This window comes from Equus caballus, chromosome 14, assembly GCF_041296265.1.
Source record: "Equus caballus isolate H_3958 breed thoroughbred chromosome 14, TB-T2T, whole genome shotgun sequence".
Lineage (NCBI taxonomy): Eukaryota > Metazoa > Chordata > Mammalia > Perissodactyla > Equidae > Equus > Equus caballus.
Window position 1 is genome coordinate 28,363,655 of NC_091697.1, and position 15,958 is coordinate 28,379,612.

Genomic DNA, 15,958 nt, shown 5'->3' on the forward strand with positions numbered 1-15,958 from the left:
CCCAATTAAGCCTTGACTCCACTCAGCATGTAAGTGCCCTGGGAGAACGCCAGTCCCAGCAGTCCCCTGGTAAAATGAAGATGGTGGCTTCTGTTTCTTTTGTATCTTTGCCCCAGTGCCCAAGCTCAAGGCTCCTCATCCTGAATCCATCCTGCTGGCTGCTTTCCTGGTAGCTAAAGATGTGAACAGGAATCGGATCCTCAAATGATTGGTTCTTAACCTTTTGTGTTTTTAACCCTTTTCAGACAGACACCCATCCATTCTAAGAACCCCTCCCCCACAATCGCAGACCCTTGGAAATTATACCATTCTTAATTGCTACCATTTATCGGGCATTTACAAAATGTCAAGCACTATGCTTTAGGCTTTATATCCACTATAGTCTAACAAGAACATCTGGGAGTGGTCGGAGGCCCCCCGCTGGGCTTTGTTCGGTCTCCAGCCCACACAGCTGGCACTCTGGCTCATGGAGCTCACATTTCCTTCTGACTCTCCGTGACTGGCAGCAGTCAGAAATCTCCAGGAGCAATCCATCCCACTTTCCATTTGTGGCATATGTGGGTGATGAAGTTTACTTCAAATAAATAAGTTTTTTTTAGACACCCACACAGCAAAGCAACCTATCAGAGTTAAGTTATTCTAGGGGAAGCTGGGTTTGGGACTGCTGGGCTGTGTTCAGTGCCAGTAAGAAGAAAGCCAAGCTTGTGGCAAGCTCCAGCTGGGGCAGAGGTTTCTTCCTTTGCAGCCTTTACCTCGAGGGCTCATAAGGGTTGCGTCCACAGCCTTCCCTCCATCCCCGCAGCGGGCTTCATCAAAGGGCAAGCATTGCTCTCCAGTCCCTGCCACGACTTCCGAATTCCCAGCTAAGTCTTTAGCTCCACTCAGAGACTTGACGCGGTAGATTCGCCGACTATTGGTGTCAGACACGTAGAGAGAGCCGGACACGGGGTCCACTGCCAAATAGTACTTGTGTGCCGGGTTGTTGCTTTAGTAGAAGAAGCACAAAGAGGAATGAGAAGGGGGCTATGCAGCTGGCCTACTGGATCAAAGAGATGACAAAAGTCCTGCCAAGACTCTTACCATCTCTAGCGTCTTTCCACTTTAGTGAACTGGAAAGAATCTAACATAATAACTTAGTGTTCTAACATATCACGGCTCTCAGCTACTTCTAATTGGACTTCAGCTCCTCACACTGTCATAGAATTCATCACTTCCCATCATGCTAAAATACCATTACTTCATATAGCCGGCATGAAAGATCCCACTCTGGTCCTGCTTTGGTGTTTGTGTTGTGTGTGTCAGCTCCTTGATTTCCCCTTGTGGCTTTAATATGTTTTCAAGGGTGACTGAGGAACACTTCCATGTGACAGTGTTCTCTTTGCAGTCTATGCTTCCTCAATGCCTCCAGGGCACTACATCGTTAACACTGGGCCAACCTGGAGTTTTCCTAACTTTGTAATGGGGAGCTCTTCAGTCCTCAGCCTCAGATGTTCTCTATTATTTCTCATGTGGATATGAATAAAGTCGGCATTTCGTGTGAAGAAATGTGATGTCTTGCTGATATCACATCCAGAATCTGAATTACTGAGGGAGGAGATGCAGTTTTCAAATCTTAGGTAGTGGTGAGATCACAAGATCTGCCCAGGCCCCAAGCCACCCTAGGAGATCAATACCTCTGTGCGCGAGAAATGCATTAGGAAGGCATCAAGCCTCAGAGACCTGGACCTCTTTCTCTGCCATGTGTCGAGCTGTCCTGTGTGTTGCTGACTAGGACAGGATGAGATCTGTAGACTCGGCTCAGGACTAAGACACAGGAAACTCTCAACTCAACTCTGACCCAGCTGGTGACCTTAGGTAAGTCTTTCGGTCATCTTGGGTTCTAGATTCCTTATCTGGGTAACGAAGAAATCAAATCAGATCATTGCTCACATCCCTTTTGGCTCCAAACCTACAGTTCCTTCCTTTTCAGTGTCTGCCACTGGTTGGAAGATGAGACCAGAATGGGTGCTTGTGCTGTTCTTCATACTGGTTATTAAAATCTCTACCTTCGGATGCAAGTAGTGATGCCTCTCTGCCCCAGCGTGGTAGACTAGGTTTTGGTGCAACATGCCTAAAATAAGCACAGGCCTTTTTTTCCCCTGTTATTTCTCAATCATAGTTTGGAATGATGGGAAGAGGGGCTGGGAGAGGCAAAGGGATGGTGAGGGCCATCATTATAATGTTAGATGCATTTGTCCTGTACATGTTCACCGGTAAATTACTAATTAAAATACCACCATTTGGGTTCTTCTTGGATTTAAGAAAGAAAAGAACTGGGAAGCTATTTTTAGGAACAATTTGTGAATCGAGACCATCTTTAATTCCAGCTTCTCTTCAGGTTGCCATTAAGACACATAATTAAAGTAGAAATCAAGGTCTTTCTAAAATCCAGCCTAGAGAAGTAGTTTGAAAGAGTATGCCACCTGAGTTTCCTTCCTTTCCTTCCTTCTTTCTTCTTCCTTTTTTGGCTAGTAAGTCTTTAGAGAATATCCATATATGCAAAAGAAATTGGAGTAGAAAGGGGGAAATTCATGCCACTTTTTAATTAGATGCTGTACTTTGTTACTGAACGAACAGTAGCTGGCATGATCAACAGAAGGATCAGGGCATTGCACATCTGTGCCTATCTATGAGCAAGATAATTAATTTTGGACTTTCTAGGGAGCCTAATTCAAGGAGCCTTTTCAAAATCTCTGGCAGAAGAGCAGACAGTTGAGGGTGTGGGTCAGTTCTTGCTGGGGGCCCATTCTTCCCCACGGCCTCATACTCATTTCAACCAAGATTCTTGTAGCGAAGCTCAGGGAGGTGGACAGCCATGCTTCCACATCTGTGGCTATGATGAAGGTCAAATGGGCTGTGAGTTTGGAGGGGGTTGTCTTCCCAGGGCATTGTGGATTCTTTTTTTTAATTTGGTTCAATTGGGGTGCCTATAACCAGCCAATTTGGGGGTACCTGAGAAAAAGGAGGCAGAGGACTCCTCCTATGCATGGCTTTTCCACTGGCTTTGATGATCTTGTACAACTTGACGCCACTCTGTCTAATTTAGACCCGATATCATGAAGAAGCCCTATTCAAGTTTCATCTCAAGGAGTGAGGAGAAACATTCCCTTGAGTATTAAAATATATTGCTTTGCTTTTCTCCTCTTCCAAATAAAAATAAAGTCGCTTTTCTTCCTTTTCAGTGCAACCTAGGGCGACCTGGAGTTTTCCTAACTTTGTAATGAGAAGCTCCCCAGAGCCATATGCACAGACATGCGTGTTGTACAGTATATATATATGGAGTGTACCTGTATGTTTTAAAAATGATAACCATGGAGCAACTGAGTAACAAAGCCTATTTAGACAAAAAGTACTTGGTCTACACCCTTCATACTACCTAAAAATGATTTAATTCCACGAAAATTCCCAAAGCATCTGACTGCTGGATTCATTCTGACCAGCAGATTGGCAATTAAGTTGTTGTTGTTTTTTTTTTTTTCAAATGACCATATATCCAGGGAAAAAAATCATTAATGAGTTGAAAATGAGTTTTTGACCCGTTTCCAGTTCATTAAAGCTTTTGTGAACCCAGTCCAGCATTTACAAAAGCCAGAAGTTTGCCTCGACTGTTTAGCCCAATTATGGACCGCACTGAGCAGTCGGGATAAAAGTTCACTGAGGGTTCATTATCTTGCACTTGCATCTCCCGGAAATTCTAATTACTGTCAGCTTATTTGGTTGCTTTTTGACTGCATTTCATAATTGCTAAAGCTTATCGTATCCACAACACACAATTAGCACATAAAAAGTTACTATATTTGGTACATAAAAATATACAACATTACACAAGAAGCACAAAACAAAAAGCAAACACAAGGAAGCAAACGAACCATATCAAATTATACAGGAAAGAGTTTTTCGTCTTACCTATGTTTAAACTCTTTATTTCTTTATAGAAAGAAAACAGAAGGAAAAAGAACAAACAGTTAGCTGAAGAATTGATGATAAAGCAAACATAACATTTTTGTTTCTTGTATAAAGGGGCCCCCAAAAGGCAATCTTTTTCTTTTTCTCCCTTCTAGCTGACAGCTCCTGGCTCAATGACTTGGGGAGCACCCCTGATTTTGGACTCCTCCCAGCCGTTGGAAAATCTAGATAAGAATGCTTGAATTCTTTGACCAGCAATGTGGCAGTCACATGACACAGGTAGCAACAGGTCTTCTGGCTATGAAGGGATGGCAAATAGGTTACCTCTTGAGTCCTAACACCGATTGATTGGGAATGGCTGCTGGGAGAGTGAGAGTAGAGGATTTTGAAACCAAATTCAAGCTCAGCTCTAAAGAGTGCTGTAACTCATTTGTAATGTCTGCCCTGGATGTGGGAGGGAGCCTGGTGACACCTGTGCCACCTATTAGCCATTGGTGCAGAGTCAGTATGATTCAATGGCAGGCTGGCAAATGCTCTGTGGAACCCTGAGAATCTGACCCATTTCCTATCCCTGCTTCATGCCACCTTCCTTCTTCCCATCTCACGTGCATGTGTGGGACCCCAAGTCTGCATTCTTTCTTACAGATAACACTCATAAATGAAATTCATAGATAATAACATCCTCTCGTAATTGGAGCCAAAGACTCCAGTTACCATTCCTTTTTGGAAAAGTGGTAAAAGTTTTGCTGTTCTTTTAAGAACAAAAATACATGTCAATTTCAACAGGAAAGTGGCTGAAAGTTATCAACAATAGGGAGAAGAAGTAAGACCCAGGAGCCTCATGTAAAGAGAACAGCTCCCCATTCCTGAGGCTTCTAGGCCAAGGTGGAAGGAGCCCCTGACCCCTCTTTACCTTCTGGCTGAGAGAGGAGTCTTCAGAGAAGGGACAAAGAGGGTTTAATGCCCTGATTCCTGCTTGGGTGCAGCTCGGGCCTCTGCCGGGGGCCATCATTAGTGATGGGTTTGCACAGGGATTACATTTTTATATTTTATTCCAATGTGTTAGTTTTTGCAAAAAAAAAAAAAAAGTTAATTAAATGATGCTGATAACTCCTGAGCTCTGACTGACATAGTGCAATTTAAGATTCATTCTGCAAAGCCTGGTGTGTCAGGGTGGCAGCCGGGAATTCTCGCGTCTATTTTATATTGCTTAATGAAAGTGAAATGTTATCTGCCACCAGTGGTAGTCATATTTGGCTCTTAATTATTGCAATATCAATTCCACTTTTTTTAGTCAAGATTTTGTGAAAAGACTGGATGGGATTTGGGTCTGCAGACCTGACCTACTTCTTTCCTAAGAACGTCTGCTTTAAGTTGATTAATAGAATATCTATGTTGGAGGAAGGAGAAGGCCAGGGTGGGGGACCGAGTCACCCAGAGTGCAGAGTCCCAGTGATCATATGGATATGAGCTTTGGAGAAAGGCTGAGGGTATTGCTATTCCAGTCCAGGGCCATTAACGGGTGGGTGCTTAGCAGGCAACAAACCAAAATAACAGCATTATTGAGTCAGTTTGTGTAGATAAGCACAGGTGCCCTACTTAAAAGGGACAGGCCCTAGGCTTTGTGTCCATGGCCTCAATAATACCAACCCTCTTAGGCATACCCTTCGAGCAAAAAGTGGCATCTCAAACTCAAGAATTGAGGTAGATTAGCTCTTCACACTGTGGAGTCTCAATGACTCCTCTGCGAAGCCTTCAGGGTCTCTCCAAGCATTCTCGGCTTGTCTTGCAGAGCTCTCCTCAGGCTGTCTTGTGATTTATGTGTGTGTGCTTGTCTTCCTAACTTTGTTGTGAATGGAAGTAAGTAAGTAAATATAGACATGACTTACTCATCTCCATTCTGCTGATTCTTAGCAGAGAGCCCTGGAGAGAATAAGGGCTGGGGAAATGGGTTCTTGAGTGACAGGAGGAAGGAATGAGGCTGCTTCCCTTAGTGCTCAGCAGACCCTGCCTTGGACTAGTTCCAATCCCTCATGTTCTGCTCAGAATCACAGTCAGCTGAGACTGTTGTCTCTTTCCATTCTAACTCCCTCTGTGCCAAAGAATAGGGTGGAGTTAGAATGGCCATTTTTTTTGTTTGTTTTAGTCCTAACTAAAGAGAAGTGAGTTGGGATACATACTAAACATGTAATTCAGTTTTAGGGGGATGTGCTTATGTAGCTCGTATGTAGTCCTTTCACCATCCAGTTAGATTATTGCTAGTCATTCTGGTGTAGGAATGGCTTTCAGGAAGGCTCCTGCCCTATTGTTCTGATTCAGCTAGTATCTTTAGAGGAAGTGGAATGCCCAGTGTGGAAGCCATATTTCACCATTACCAAGACATCAACAGCAAACTGGTTAAGGAGCGTCAATTCAAAGAATATTTAGATTATTCATGGCACAAGAAAACCTGAAATGCCCAGAAATACTATGAAGGAAACTTGATAAACTTTTCCCAAATTTTATAGCTCTAACAATTTTCATGACATCACCAATAATCAGTTGTGAACATGAAAGAACATTTTCTAATTTATCAATAATCTGAATCAAATTTTGGCCAGCTATACTGGAGGAAAGCCTGAATATCTCTCTATTCTTTCCATAGATAATGATGTTATAAAATCACTGTCGTGTTACTAGATGATCAAAGAGGACGCAGCCAAAAAGTGTAGGAAAACAAGTATCATGAAAGTGTAACAGTACTGAATTAATAAAAAATTTTAGGAGTCATTTTTCTGGATTTTGTGATGTTTGCACTAACTGTCCGCTTTTCAAAATTTGTAATTTGTTTTGGTTTCTTTTCTCATCCTAAATAATATTCAGTTTCTTTTAGAAATTGTGTAAGAGTCAGGCTCCATGAAACCTAGATTTGTCTTTGGAAAAAGAGCTTTGAAAACAGTGCCAAGAACTGTCCAGATCTTATGGGGATATTGTTGATATTATTATTCTGGGTGGGATGCTGTGGCATATTTTGTTTCCTGACTTCTATGTTTATACCCTGAGCACCTAGGGAAAGCATTGCTCTCTAACTGGAATCGCATAATCCTCTCTTCCATTCAACATTGGCATCAAGCAGGGTCTGTCCTGGTGAAAACTCTCAGGCAAAGCTTATCTTTGGTGAAGATTACTTCCAATTTCTGTTGTCCACACCCTTGTTCCTAGGCTCCCACTTTCTTGCATCTGTTCCCTCTTCAGTACTAACACATTTGGGCTGAACGATTTCGTTGCCTGATCTTCCCTGATGCGATGATGCCGCTGACCCACCCCAACAGCACCACCAAAATCTCAGCATAGAAAAGTGCTTTAGTTGGAAAAAAGCATATTTAATATCACGGTATAATTTTATATTTGGAAAATAAAAAAGTTTAGAATTTCAAAATTATGTTAAGTGTGAGATTCTTATGTTTATCAAAAGGGGCCAAGTTAAGAAAAGGCAGAGAGACACTGTCCCATCCGTATCATTTCCTGCCTTATTTGGGGTCCGATTCCTAAGATATTCTCAAATTGGGGAGGAACGAAAGATTTTTCTATGACAGAAATTTACCCTAAGATGTTAGTGACTGACAAATTTACTTTCCTCCATAGGGCTCGGGTTTTCCAAGGACTACCTGGAGAGAGTGACAGTTATAAAAAGGGAAATGGGCTACTACAGGTGGGATATCAGGCTTTTTGGAGAAGTAGGTGTTGAAAATATTTTGAATGCTGGTGGAATCGAAGCATACAGGCAATAACCATTTTACCTAAGAAGAAGGCTTTGTCTAGCATCGGAAGTGCGTAGACCTCTGCCCCTCTGTGTTTCGGATAGGCAAAACAAGGAAGAAAAGAGAAGGATAGTGAAAGGACCATGGAGACATTGAAATAAAATTCTGATTCAGAGGCTGAGTTCTGGGGTGGGTAAGCGAGATCGGGATGGGCACTAACTCCCGAAATTGAATCATTCAGCTGCCAACTCACAATAGAGAAAAGACATAAGCAAGACAGGTCCCTACCGCCCCCCTCCCTCCCTCTGCTGGTTACTGTTTTGAAGAGAGGGGATTGACAGCCCTTTGTTTTCAAGTACGCAGTGGGAAGAAAAGAAGAATCAAACCACTGTTCTTATAAAAGCTTAACTTCTCATCGTCTCTGGATACCTGGCTGATGAAAGCAAGAACAAGTCCAAAGGCGGTTAAAAAAAAAATCACACAGCTATCGAGGGAAATTGGTAGTTCCACTCCTTCCAGTTGTTCTCCGTGTTACCATGTGGGCGTGGTGTGGCTCACTCTGAGTGGGCCCTTAGCTCATACCATTGATGTTGTGGCCTCTACAACTTGAGAGACATGGCATCAAGGACAAATTCCAACAAAAGGGAGGACATTGGTCTGTGTCTCCTTTAACTCAAGTAATGTGTCTTGAGCCCCCGGTGTGGACCAGGTACTGCTCTAGGCATCAAGGGACAAAGCTGCCAAAGGTGTCTGCTCTACAGAAGTTCACACACCAGGGCCCTAAAGACTCACACAGAAATAACTGAAAAACAAGGCAGTAAATGGTGTCAACTTATGTGACCAATTACAGTTACATGACCCAGAGGAGGGTGAGAATTATTTTTGCTAGGGAGATTGGGCTTCATGGAAGAGGAGGCCTTCAAAGATGGATGTGATGAGATAGAGACGGTATTTCAAGTATAGCAAGCAGCATGAGTCAAGGTTTGGAGGTGGGAATGTAGCAGGCAAGTGCTGATTTGACTCTGAGCAGGAAGAGCGGTGACAAAGAAGTAAGGGCAGATGTGGAGGCTTACAAACATCCGATTAAAAAATACGACCCTCGGGGGGGGGGGGAAACAGAATGCTACCTCCGCCCCTTCCCTGCCTCCTCCCATGGCTCTCCATTGTCCACAGGATGCTCGAGAAGATGATGACTCTCCTAGGATGAAGAAGGAAGTAAACATCTTGGGAAGGGGACCTAGTTGGAGAGCTCTAGGAAAAGAGGTTTGTCTGACTGTCAGTTTGACAGCTTGAGGATGATCCAGCCTCTTCCATTTTGCCTTCCTCTTCCCCTCATTGTTCATCTTTTGGTTATTACCCTCTTACTCCATCCCATGGCCTCCTCCTCTGTTTCCATGATGGTTGGTTGTTGGTTCTTCTACTCACTCAGCTAGAATTGCCTTTACTTTCCCGGGGGTGCCCATCTCTCACCCTCAAATGGTTTCATCACCTTTTGGACCCTCAGAGCCCAACATAGGCTTGGCTCACCATCATGCTCAGTAAATGCCCACTGGCTCACTGAGGGTGCAAACTTCTTAGGGTGGAGCTGGGGTTTTCTTCTCTCTTTTTGCCCCTCCCAGTGCCTGGCACAGTCTCGGCTCCCAAGATTACTCAGCAGCGCTTGCCGGTGGTTAGATCACTGTTATCTCTCCAAGATGGGGCCTTAAACACACTAAAATGCAAGTGCAACCTACAGCTTCTTCCAAGTCCTTCATGTAGTACCTGAGGCTGCTTCAGAAGGCACCACCATCCACTCAGTAATGCATCTCAAAATCCTAGGCATCACTCTTGATTCTTCTCTGTCTTTTTTTCCATTCCTTGCATCTGACGTATCAACAATCCCTATCAGATTTACCTCTGATAACATATCCCAGTTCAGAATATTTATAAATGTATCCCATTTGGAACACTTCCTCATGTGCCCTGCCACCATCCTAGTCCACATCACCATAACCCAAATCCTGGTCAATGGCTACAGCCTCCCTTTGGGTTTTTCTGCCTCCACTCTTGCAAACCTATGGTCCATTCTCCACACAATAGCCAGAATCATCTTTGAAAAAATGCAAATCAGATGGTGTCACTCCATCCCACTTCCTACCTCAAACTCCAGTGACTGTCCGTTGCAATAAGAATATGATTTATACTTGTCAACATGGTCAGTAAGACCCTGAAGCATTGGTCCCCTACCTACCTTTCTGACGTCCTCTGAGACACTCTCCCCTGAGCTCACCACCTCCCAGCCATATTGGACTTCTATCAATCCCTTAAATAAACCAGATTATCTGCTGATATTAGGGCTTTTGCACACCTTCTTTCTGCCTGGAATACTTTTCCCCAGATCTGTACATGGCTGACCTCATCATTCAGGTCCCATCTCAAATGTCACCTAGTATGAGAGAGTTCTCTGACTACTTTATCCTATGTATCTTCTTTATCACTCTTCCCCCACCCACCAAGGTCCCTATTTCTTACCCTGTTAGATTTTCCTTAAAGCATTTACTGCTACTTGAAATGATTATTTTTTATTTGTCCACATAATTTGGTCTGAAGTTCCCTATCAGATCACAAACACACCGAGGAGGGTTTTGCTTATTCCCACTATTTTTCCCCCTAGTCAGATAGTCCCTGTCACATAGTATACATTCACCAATATATTCTCTGGAGAACCCCAAATGCAGCCACCATTTACCCAACGAAGCTTTGGAGCAATGGGAAAAATAGAGCAAAAGAAGGTTTTCTGTGCAGCCACTTACCGTAACTCCAAGATGCTGGTCACGTTTCGAGAGGGAAAGATGCGCCTAATGTAATTGAAGTCACCAACGAAGAGGCTCCCATCAATTCCAACGGCCAGAGCTACTGGGGCCAACAGCTTGTTGCCTTCGGCGAGGCCATTGCAGCTGGGACAGGAAATGCTCCGGCGGCGGCCATTGCCCATGATGCTGGTGATGATGGCAGGCTGCTGGGTCAGAAACTGGTTCTCCCCAGTGCCCTTGTGTAGGATTCCTGGGGGTGGTAATGGGGGTGGTTACTGCAGCCCTCCAGGGAAAACATTTCTATTGGCCTACCCAGATTGCGGGGAAGTGAGAGGGAGAAGAGAAACAGTAGAAAACCTTTGGGGAGCTCCCCCATTTCCTCACAATGCTGAGAGAACTGTAATGGGATGGGAAACCCCAAAGCTATGGTAGTTGGTAAGATAACATTTGTAGAGATAATTGAAGAACAATTGTGAAGTACACTAAGGCGGAACGTCTGGGAAAACCAGCCTAACATTCTTTCACATTTAAAAGGAGAAGGTGGGAAAACCTATGAGTATTTTGGGCATTTGATGAAAAATAGCTAAGGTAAGGCTAGGGCCTACCACTTAAATGTCAGGGCTAGAGAGAAGGTTTCAGAGGAGAGACTCCGCTGTCTTTGGGAAAGGAAATGTGCTCACATACCACTTTTAACATTGAGGATGTGATGTTTATCCAGGGACCAGCCACCAAGGTTGGAAGGATCCAGCTCAAATCCCTGGAGGAGGGCTGTCCTTTTCTCCCACAGGATTAGACTGGGGCAAGTCTCATATTCAAACCCAACAGACACTGAAAGATAAAAAGGGGTGGGGCAGAGCGGGAGACAAGAGTTTCCTTGATTATTCCAGAGCTCTCCAGCAGGAACGAGAAACACGTGCTTGCGGTAATACACATTCTGTTCCAAAAACTCACTCAGGGAGACGGGCTGATTGCTTTCTCCTTGTGATTCCACACAATATTAAAGTCAGATTTCAGGCTGAACTCAACCTTGAAGCTTTACACAGTAGTACTCCGTGGGGATGGCAAGACCTTTCCAGTGAACAGCTGGCTTTCAAAAATGACGCCAGTGACGTGGAGGGAGGAGAAGAATCATTCAAAAACCGAATAAAACTCTCCTTTTGAGATGGACAGGAGACTGCTTCTCTCAGCCTGCTGTTCATCGCAGGCATTTGTTATATTTTGGGTTATTTATGTTCACTCACTAGGAGAAAGGCCTAGGGAAGCTTAGCGGCTCATTTACAAGAAGATTCTGGAGGCAACAGCTTGTGATAAGTTAAGGCACCTTGTATGTTCACTCAGGATCCCAAAGAGTGGTAGGCGAGGAGGCATGGGGACACAGCCTGCCAATTACGAGGCAGTTCACTGGGAACAGAATCCACAAGCTGTAAAAATCCTGCGTTTGCCACATGGACAAATTGGGGGGAGAGGCAGGAGATGAAGGACTCTATCCTAACTCTGCTCTAGCTCACATTTCCCCCAGGTCAAAACGGAGCAAGTGAAGCCTCAATTTCTCAGGCAGATGTGGTAAGGACAGATGAGACAAAACGCCGAGATGCCATACATTTTTAATTGGAACTCTGCTTTAGAAATATGAGGCATTGCTATTATTGCTGTTCCTACTACATTAAATCCTTAACTACGTGTGTCACCTTTGGGGATTCTCTGCAGCTTCTTTTAAATCCTGAGATATAGGAGTGTCGATATGAACGGAAGATACATTTTGTCTTTAAAAAAACACCATGTATTTCCTAGCTTGTCCTCTGAAAATTCCAAGAAACCACGACCAACTTGGTAGCAATGAGAATTGCTAGTGCCTGGCTTGTGGCTTTGAAATATTATTTCTCATTAAAAGGAATCAGGGCTCCTTGAAGAAATGGCTGGAGCAAGAAATGAGCAAGATGAGACCAGGTCATTTTATCACACCTGATAGCAAAGAAGGAATCAAAATCTTCCAGGGCCATGTTGAAGGAATTTGGGAGTTGGCTTGAAGGGGCTCTGGCTGACCATAGAGGGGACAGCTGGACTCTTAGTAAAGATAATAAGTTCAATGGATTGAAGCATATTAGATACATTTCATTCTATGAGCTCATAATGGCATGTAAAAAAACATTAATTTGCCATCATTAGAGGATATTAGAAAATCAACTTAATATATTGAAACTAGTAAATAAAGGGAAAGAATTAAGCATTTATCCTTTCTTGTTTGAACGGTACCTCAAATAACCAAGTAGTTAATGAGAAAGTATCTCTATGTAAAAGTATGCTAGCTAATAAAGGAATAAGCAATGATAGAATTAAAATATCATTTTGCAATCTCTAATGACCTAATGGATCTAGGCAATGAGCATCAGTAGCTGCTGAAATCGCCAAAGGAGAGACAGGCTGACATCAGGTAACTCCTGAGGGAAGAAGAGAGCCCACCTACCAAGTTGTCCTGCTTAAAATAGATAAAAGAATCACATACCTAGGAATAAATTTAATCAAGAAGGTGAAAGATCTGTACACTGAAAACTATAAGACACTGATGAAAGAAATTGGAGAAGACACAAATAAATGGAAAGATATTCCATGCTTAAGTATTGGAAGAATTAACATTGTTAAAATGTCCATACTAGCCAAAGCAATCTACAGATTCAATGCAATTCTTACCAAAATTCCAATGGCATTTTTCACAGAAACAGAACAAACAGTCCTAAAATTTGTATGGAACTACAAAAGACCCAAAATAGCCAAAGCAATCTTGAGAAAGAAGAACAAAGCTGGAGGCATGATGCTCCCTGATTTCAAACTATATTACAAAGCTATAGTAATCAAAACAGTATGGTATTGCACAAAAACAGACACATAGATCAATGGAATAGAATAGAGAGCCCAGAAATAAACTCACACATATATGGTCCATTAATTTATGACAAAGGAGTCAAGAGTGAACGATGAGGAAAGGAAAGTTTCTTCAATAAATGGTAGTGAGAAAACTGGACAGCCATATCCAAAAGAATGAAACTGGACCACTATCTTGCACCATACGCAAAAATTAACTCACAATGGATTAAAGACTTGAACATAAGACTTGAAACCATAAAACTCCTAGGAGAAAAAGGTGGTAAGCTCCTTGACATTGGTCTTGGTGATGATTTTTTGGATTTGATGTCAAAAATAAAGGCAACAAAACCAAAAATCATCAAATGGGACCACATCAAATGAAAAAGCTTCTGCACAGCAAAGAAAACTATCAACAAAATGAAAAGGCAACCTACTAAATGGAAGAAAATATTTGCAAGTCATATATCTGATAAGGCATTCATATTCAAAATGCATAAAGAACTCAAACAACTTGAGAGCAAACAAACAATTCAATTAAAAATGGGCAGAGGATCTAAATAGACATTTTTCCAAAGAACACATACAGAAGGTCCACAGGCACATGAAAAGATGCTCTACATCACTAATCATCGGGGAAATGCAAATCAAAACCACAATGAGGGGCCAGCCCCGTGGCCCAGTGGTTAAGTTCGCGTGCTCTGTTGCGTCGGTCCAGGGTTTCACTGGTTTAGATCCTGGACGCGGACATGGCACCACTCATCAAGCCATGCTGAGGTGGCATCCCACATGCCACAACTAGAAGGACCCACAACTAAAATATACAACTATGTACTGGGGGGATTTGGGGAGAAAAAGCAGAAAAAAGAAAAGAAGATTGGCAACACTTGTTAGCTCAGGTGCCAATCTTTAAAAAAAAAACCCACAATGAGATGTCTCCTTAGACCTGTTAGAATGGCTATTATCAAAAGGATAAGAAATAACAGGTGTTGGTGAAGACGTGGAGAAAAGGGAACTCTCGTGCACTGTTGGTGGGAAATTGGTGCAGTCACTATGGAAAACACTATGGAGGTTCCTCAAAAAATTAAAAATAGAACTACCATATGATCTAGCTATTCCACTTCTGAATATCTATCTGAAGAAAAAGAAAACATTAACTCAAAATGATATATGCACCCCCATATTCATTGCAGCGTTATTTACAACTGCCAAGATATTGAAACAACCTAAGTGTCCATCAACGGATGAAAGATAAAGAAGTTGTTCTATGTATATACACATATACATACCACAGTGGAATATTATTCAGCCATAAAAAGAAGGAAATCTTGCCATTTGTGACAAAATGGATAGACCTCAATGCGTTATGCTAAGTGAACTAAGTCAGAGAAATATTGTATGATCTCACTTATATGTAGAGTCTAAAAAAAAAGCTCATAGATAAAGAGAACAGATTGGTGGCTGCCAGAGACAGGGGTGGGTGGTGGACAAAAACGGGTGAAGGGAGTCAAAAGTACAAACTTCCAGTTATAAAATAAATAAATCATGGGGATATAATGTACAGCATGGCAACTATAGTTAATAATACTCTATTGCATATTTGAAAGTTGCTAAGAGAGTAGATCTTAAACATTCTTACCACAAGAAAAAATTTTGTAACTATGTAAGGGGATGGATGTTAACTAGATTTATTGTGGTGATCATTTCACAGGAATATATGGAATCAAATATGGAATCATTATGTTGTGAACCTAAACTAATATAATGTTGTATGTCAATTGCACCTCAATAAAAAAAGTCTCTATACACTAAAAAAAATCAAACCTGAATCAGAGACAACCTCAAGATCCAACTATTACTCTACAGGAGATACAGAACAGAGGACTATGTTCAACAAGCCCAGGTGTGCCACCAGGAAACAAACCAGACTATGGGGAATTTCTACAGGCAAACAACACAGTCTCTTTAACAAATAAATAATAAAACTTAAAAAAAAAAAGCTAGAGATAGAAGGGGAAAAAACCATATATTAAGAAAAGGTAAGAGGAATCAACCAATTACAAAAGATAGATCTTATTTGGATTCTGATTCAAACAGATAAAGTACTACTATTTATGATATTCATAATACCATCAAAATATTGAACAATGATGGGCTATTTGATGAGATTAAGAAATTGTTTTTTGTTGTGATAATGATATTGTTGTTATGCTTTTAAAGTGCTTTTTAGAGATACATTCTGAAATATTATGGATGAAATGATGTGATGTTTGGAACTTGCTTCAGAAAAATATAGGAAGCAGGGGCGTGGATGAGGGTATGGAAAAACCAAGATTCATCATGAGTCGATAATGGCAGAAGCTGGAGTACGTGGGGGTGCATTATAATATTCAGTCTACTTTTTGATGTTGGTTATCATTTTGATATTGGCAAAAGCCTAACATTTTTTTGACTAGCCATGTTTATATTAAATGCACTAGTTACTCCAGTAACTTATCTTTATTAAGTTAGTAACTCCACTCGCTGATGACGCAGACCAGTAGGCTATATCCTGGGCTTGTGTAACCTGCTAGGTGCATGACTTTGGGCAATTTAGTTGCCCTCTCTCTCCTGTCTCATCGG

General features: G+C 42.1%; 1 protein-coding gene across 29 annotated transcripts in view; it reads right to left on the reverse strand.

Moving 5' to 3' along the window:
- Positions 1 to 15,958, reverse strand: part of TENM2 (teneurin transmembrane protein 2) — a 3,416,041-nt gene that overhangs the window by 52,583 nt on the left and 3,347,500 nt on the right. For 18 of the 29 annotated variants that reach the window (XM_070232931.1, XM_070232935.1, XM_070232929.1 and 15 more), the window contains 4 exons: positions 11,162 to 11,305; positions 10,478 to 10,727; positions 3,946 to 3,966; positions 753 to 985 (listed from right to left, as the gene is read on the reverse strand). In XM_070232931.1, the coding sequence (XP_070089032.1) occupies positions 753 to 985; positions 3,946 to 3,966; positions 10,478 to 10,727; positions 11,162 to 11,305 (648 nt within the window). The remainder of the gene's footprint in view (positions 1 to 752; positions 986 to 3,945; positions 3,967 to 10,477; positions 10,728 to 11,161; positions 11,306 to 15,958) is intronic. The other 11 variants (XM_070232936.1, XM_070232934.1, XM_070232938.1 and 8 more) reach the window with 1 other exon arrangement.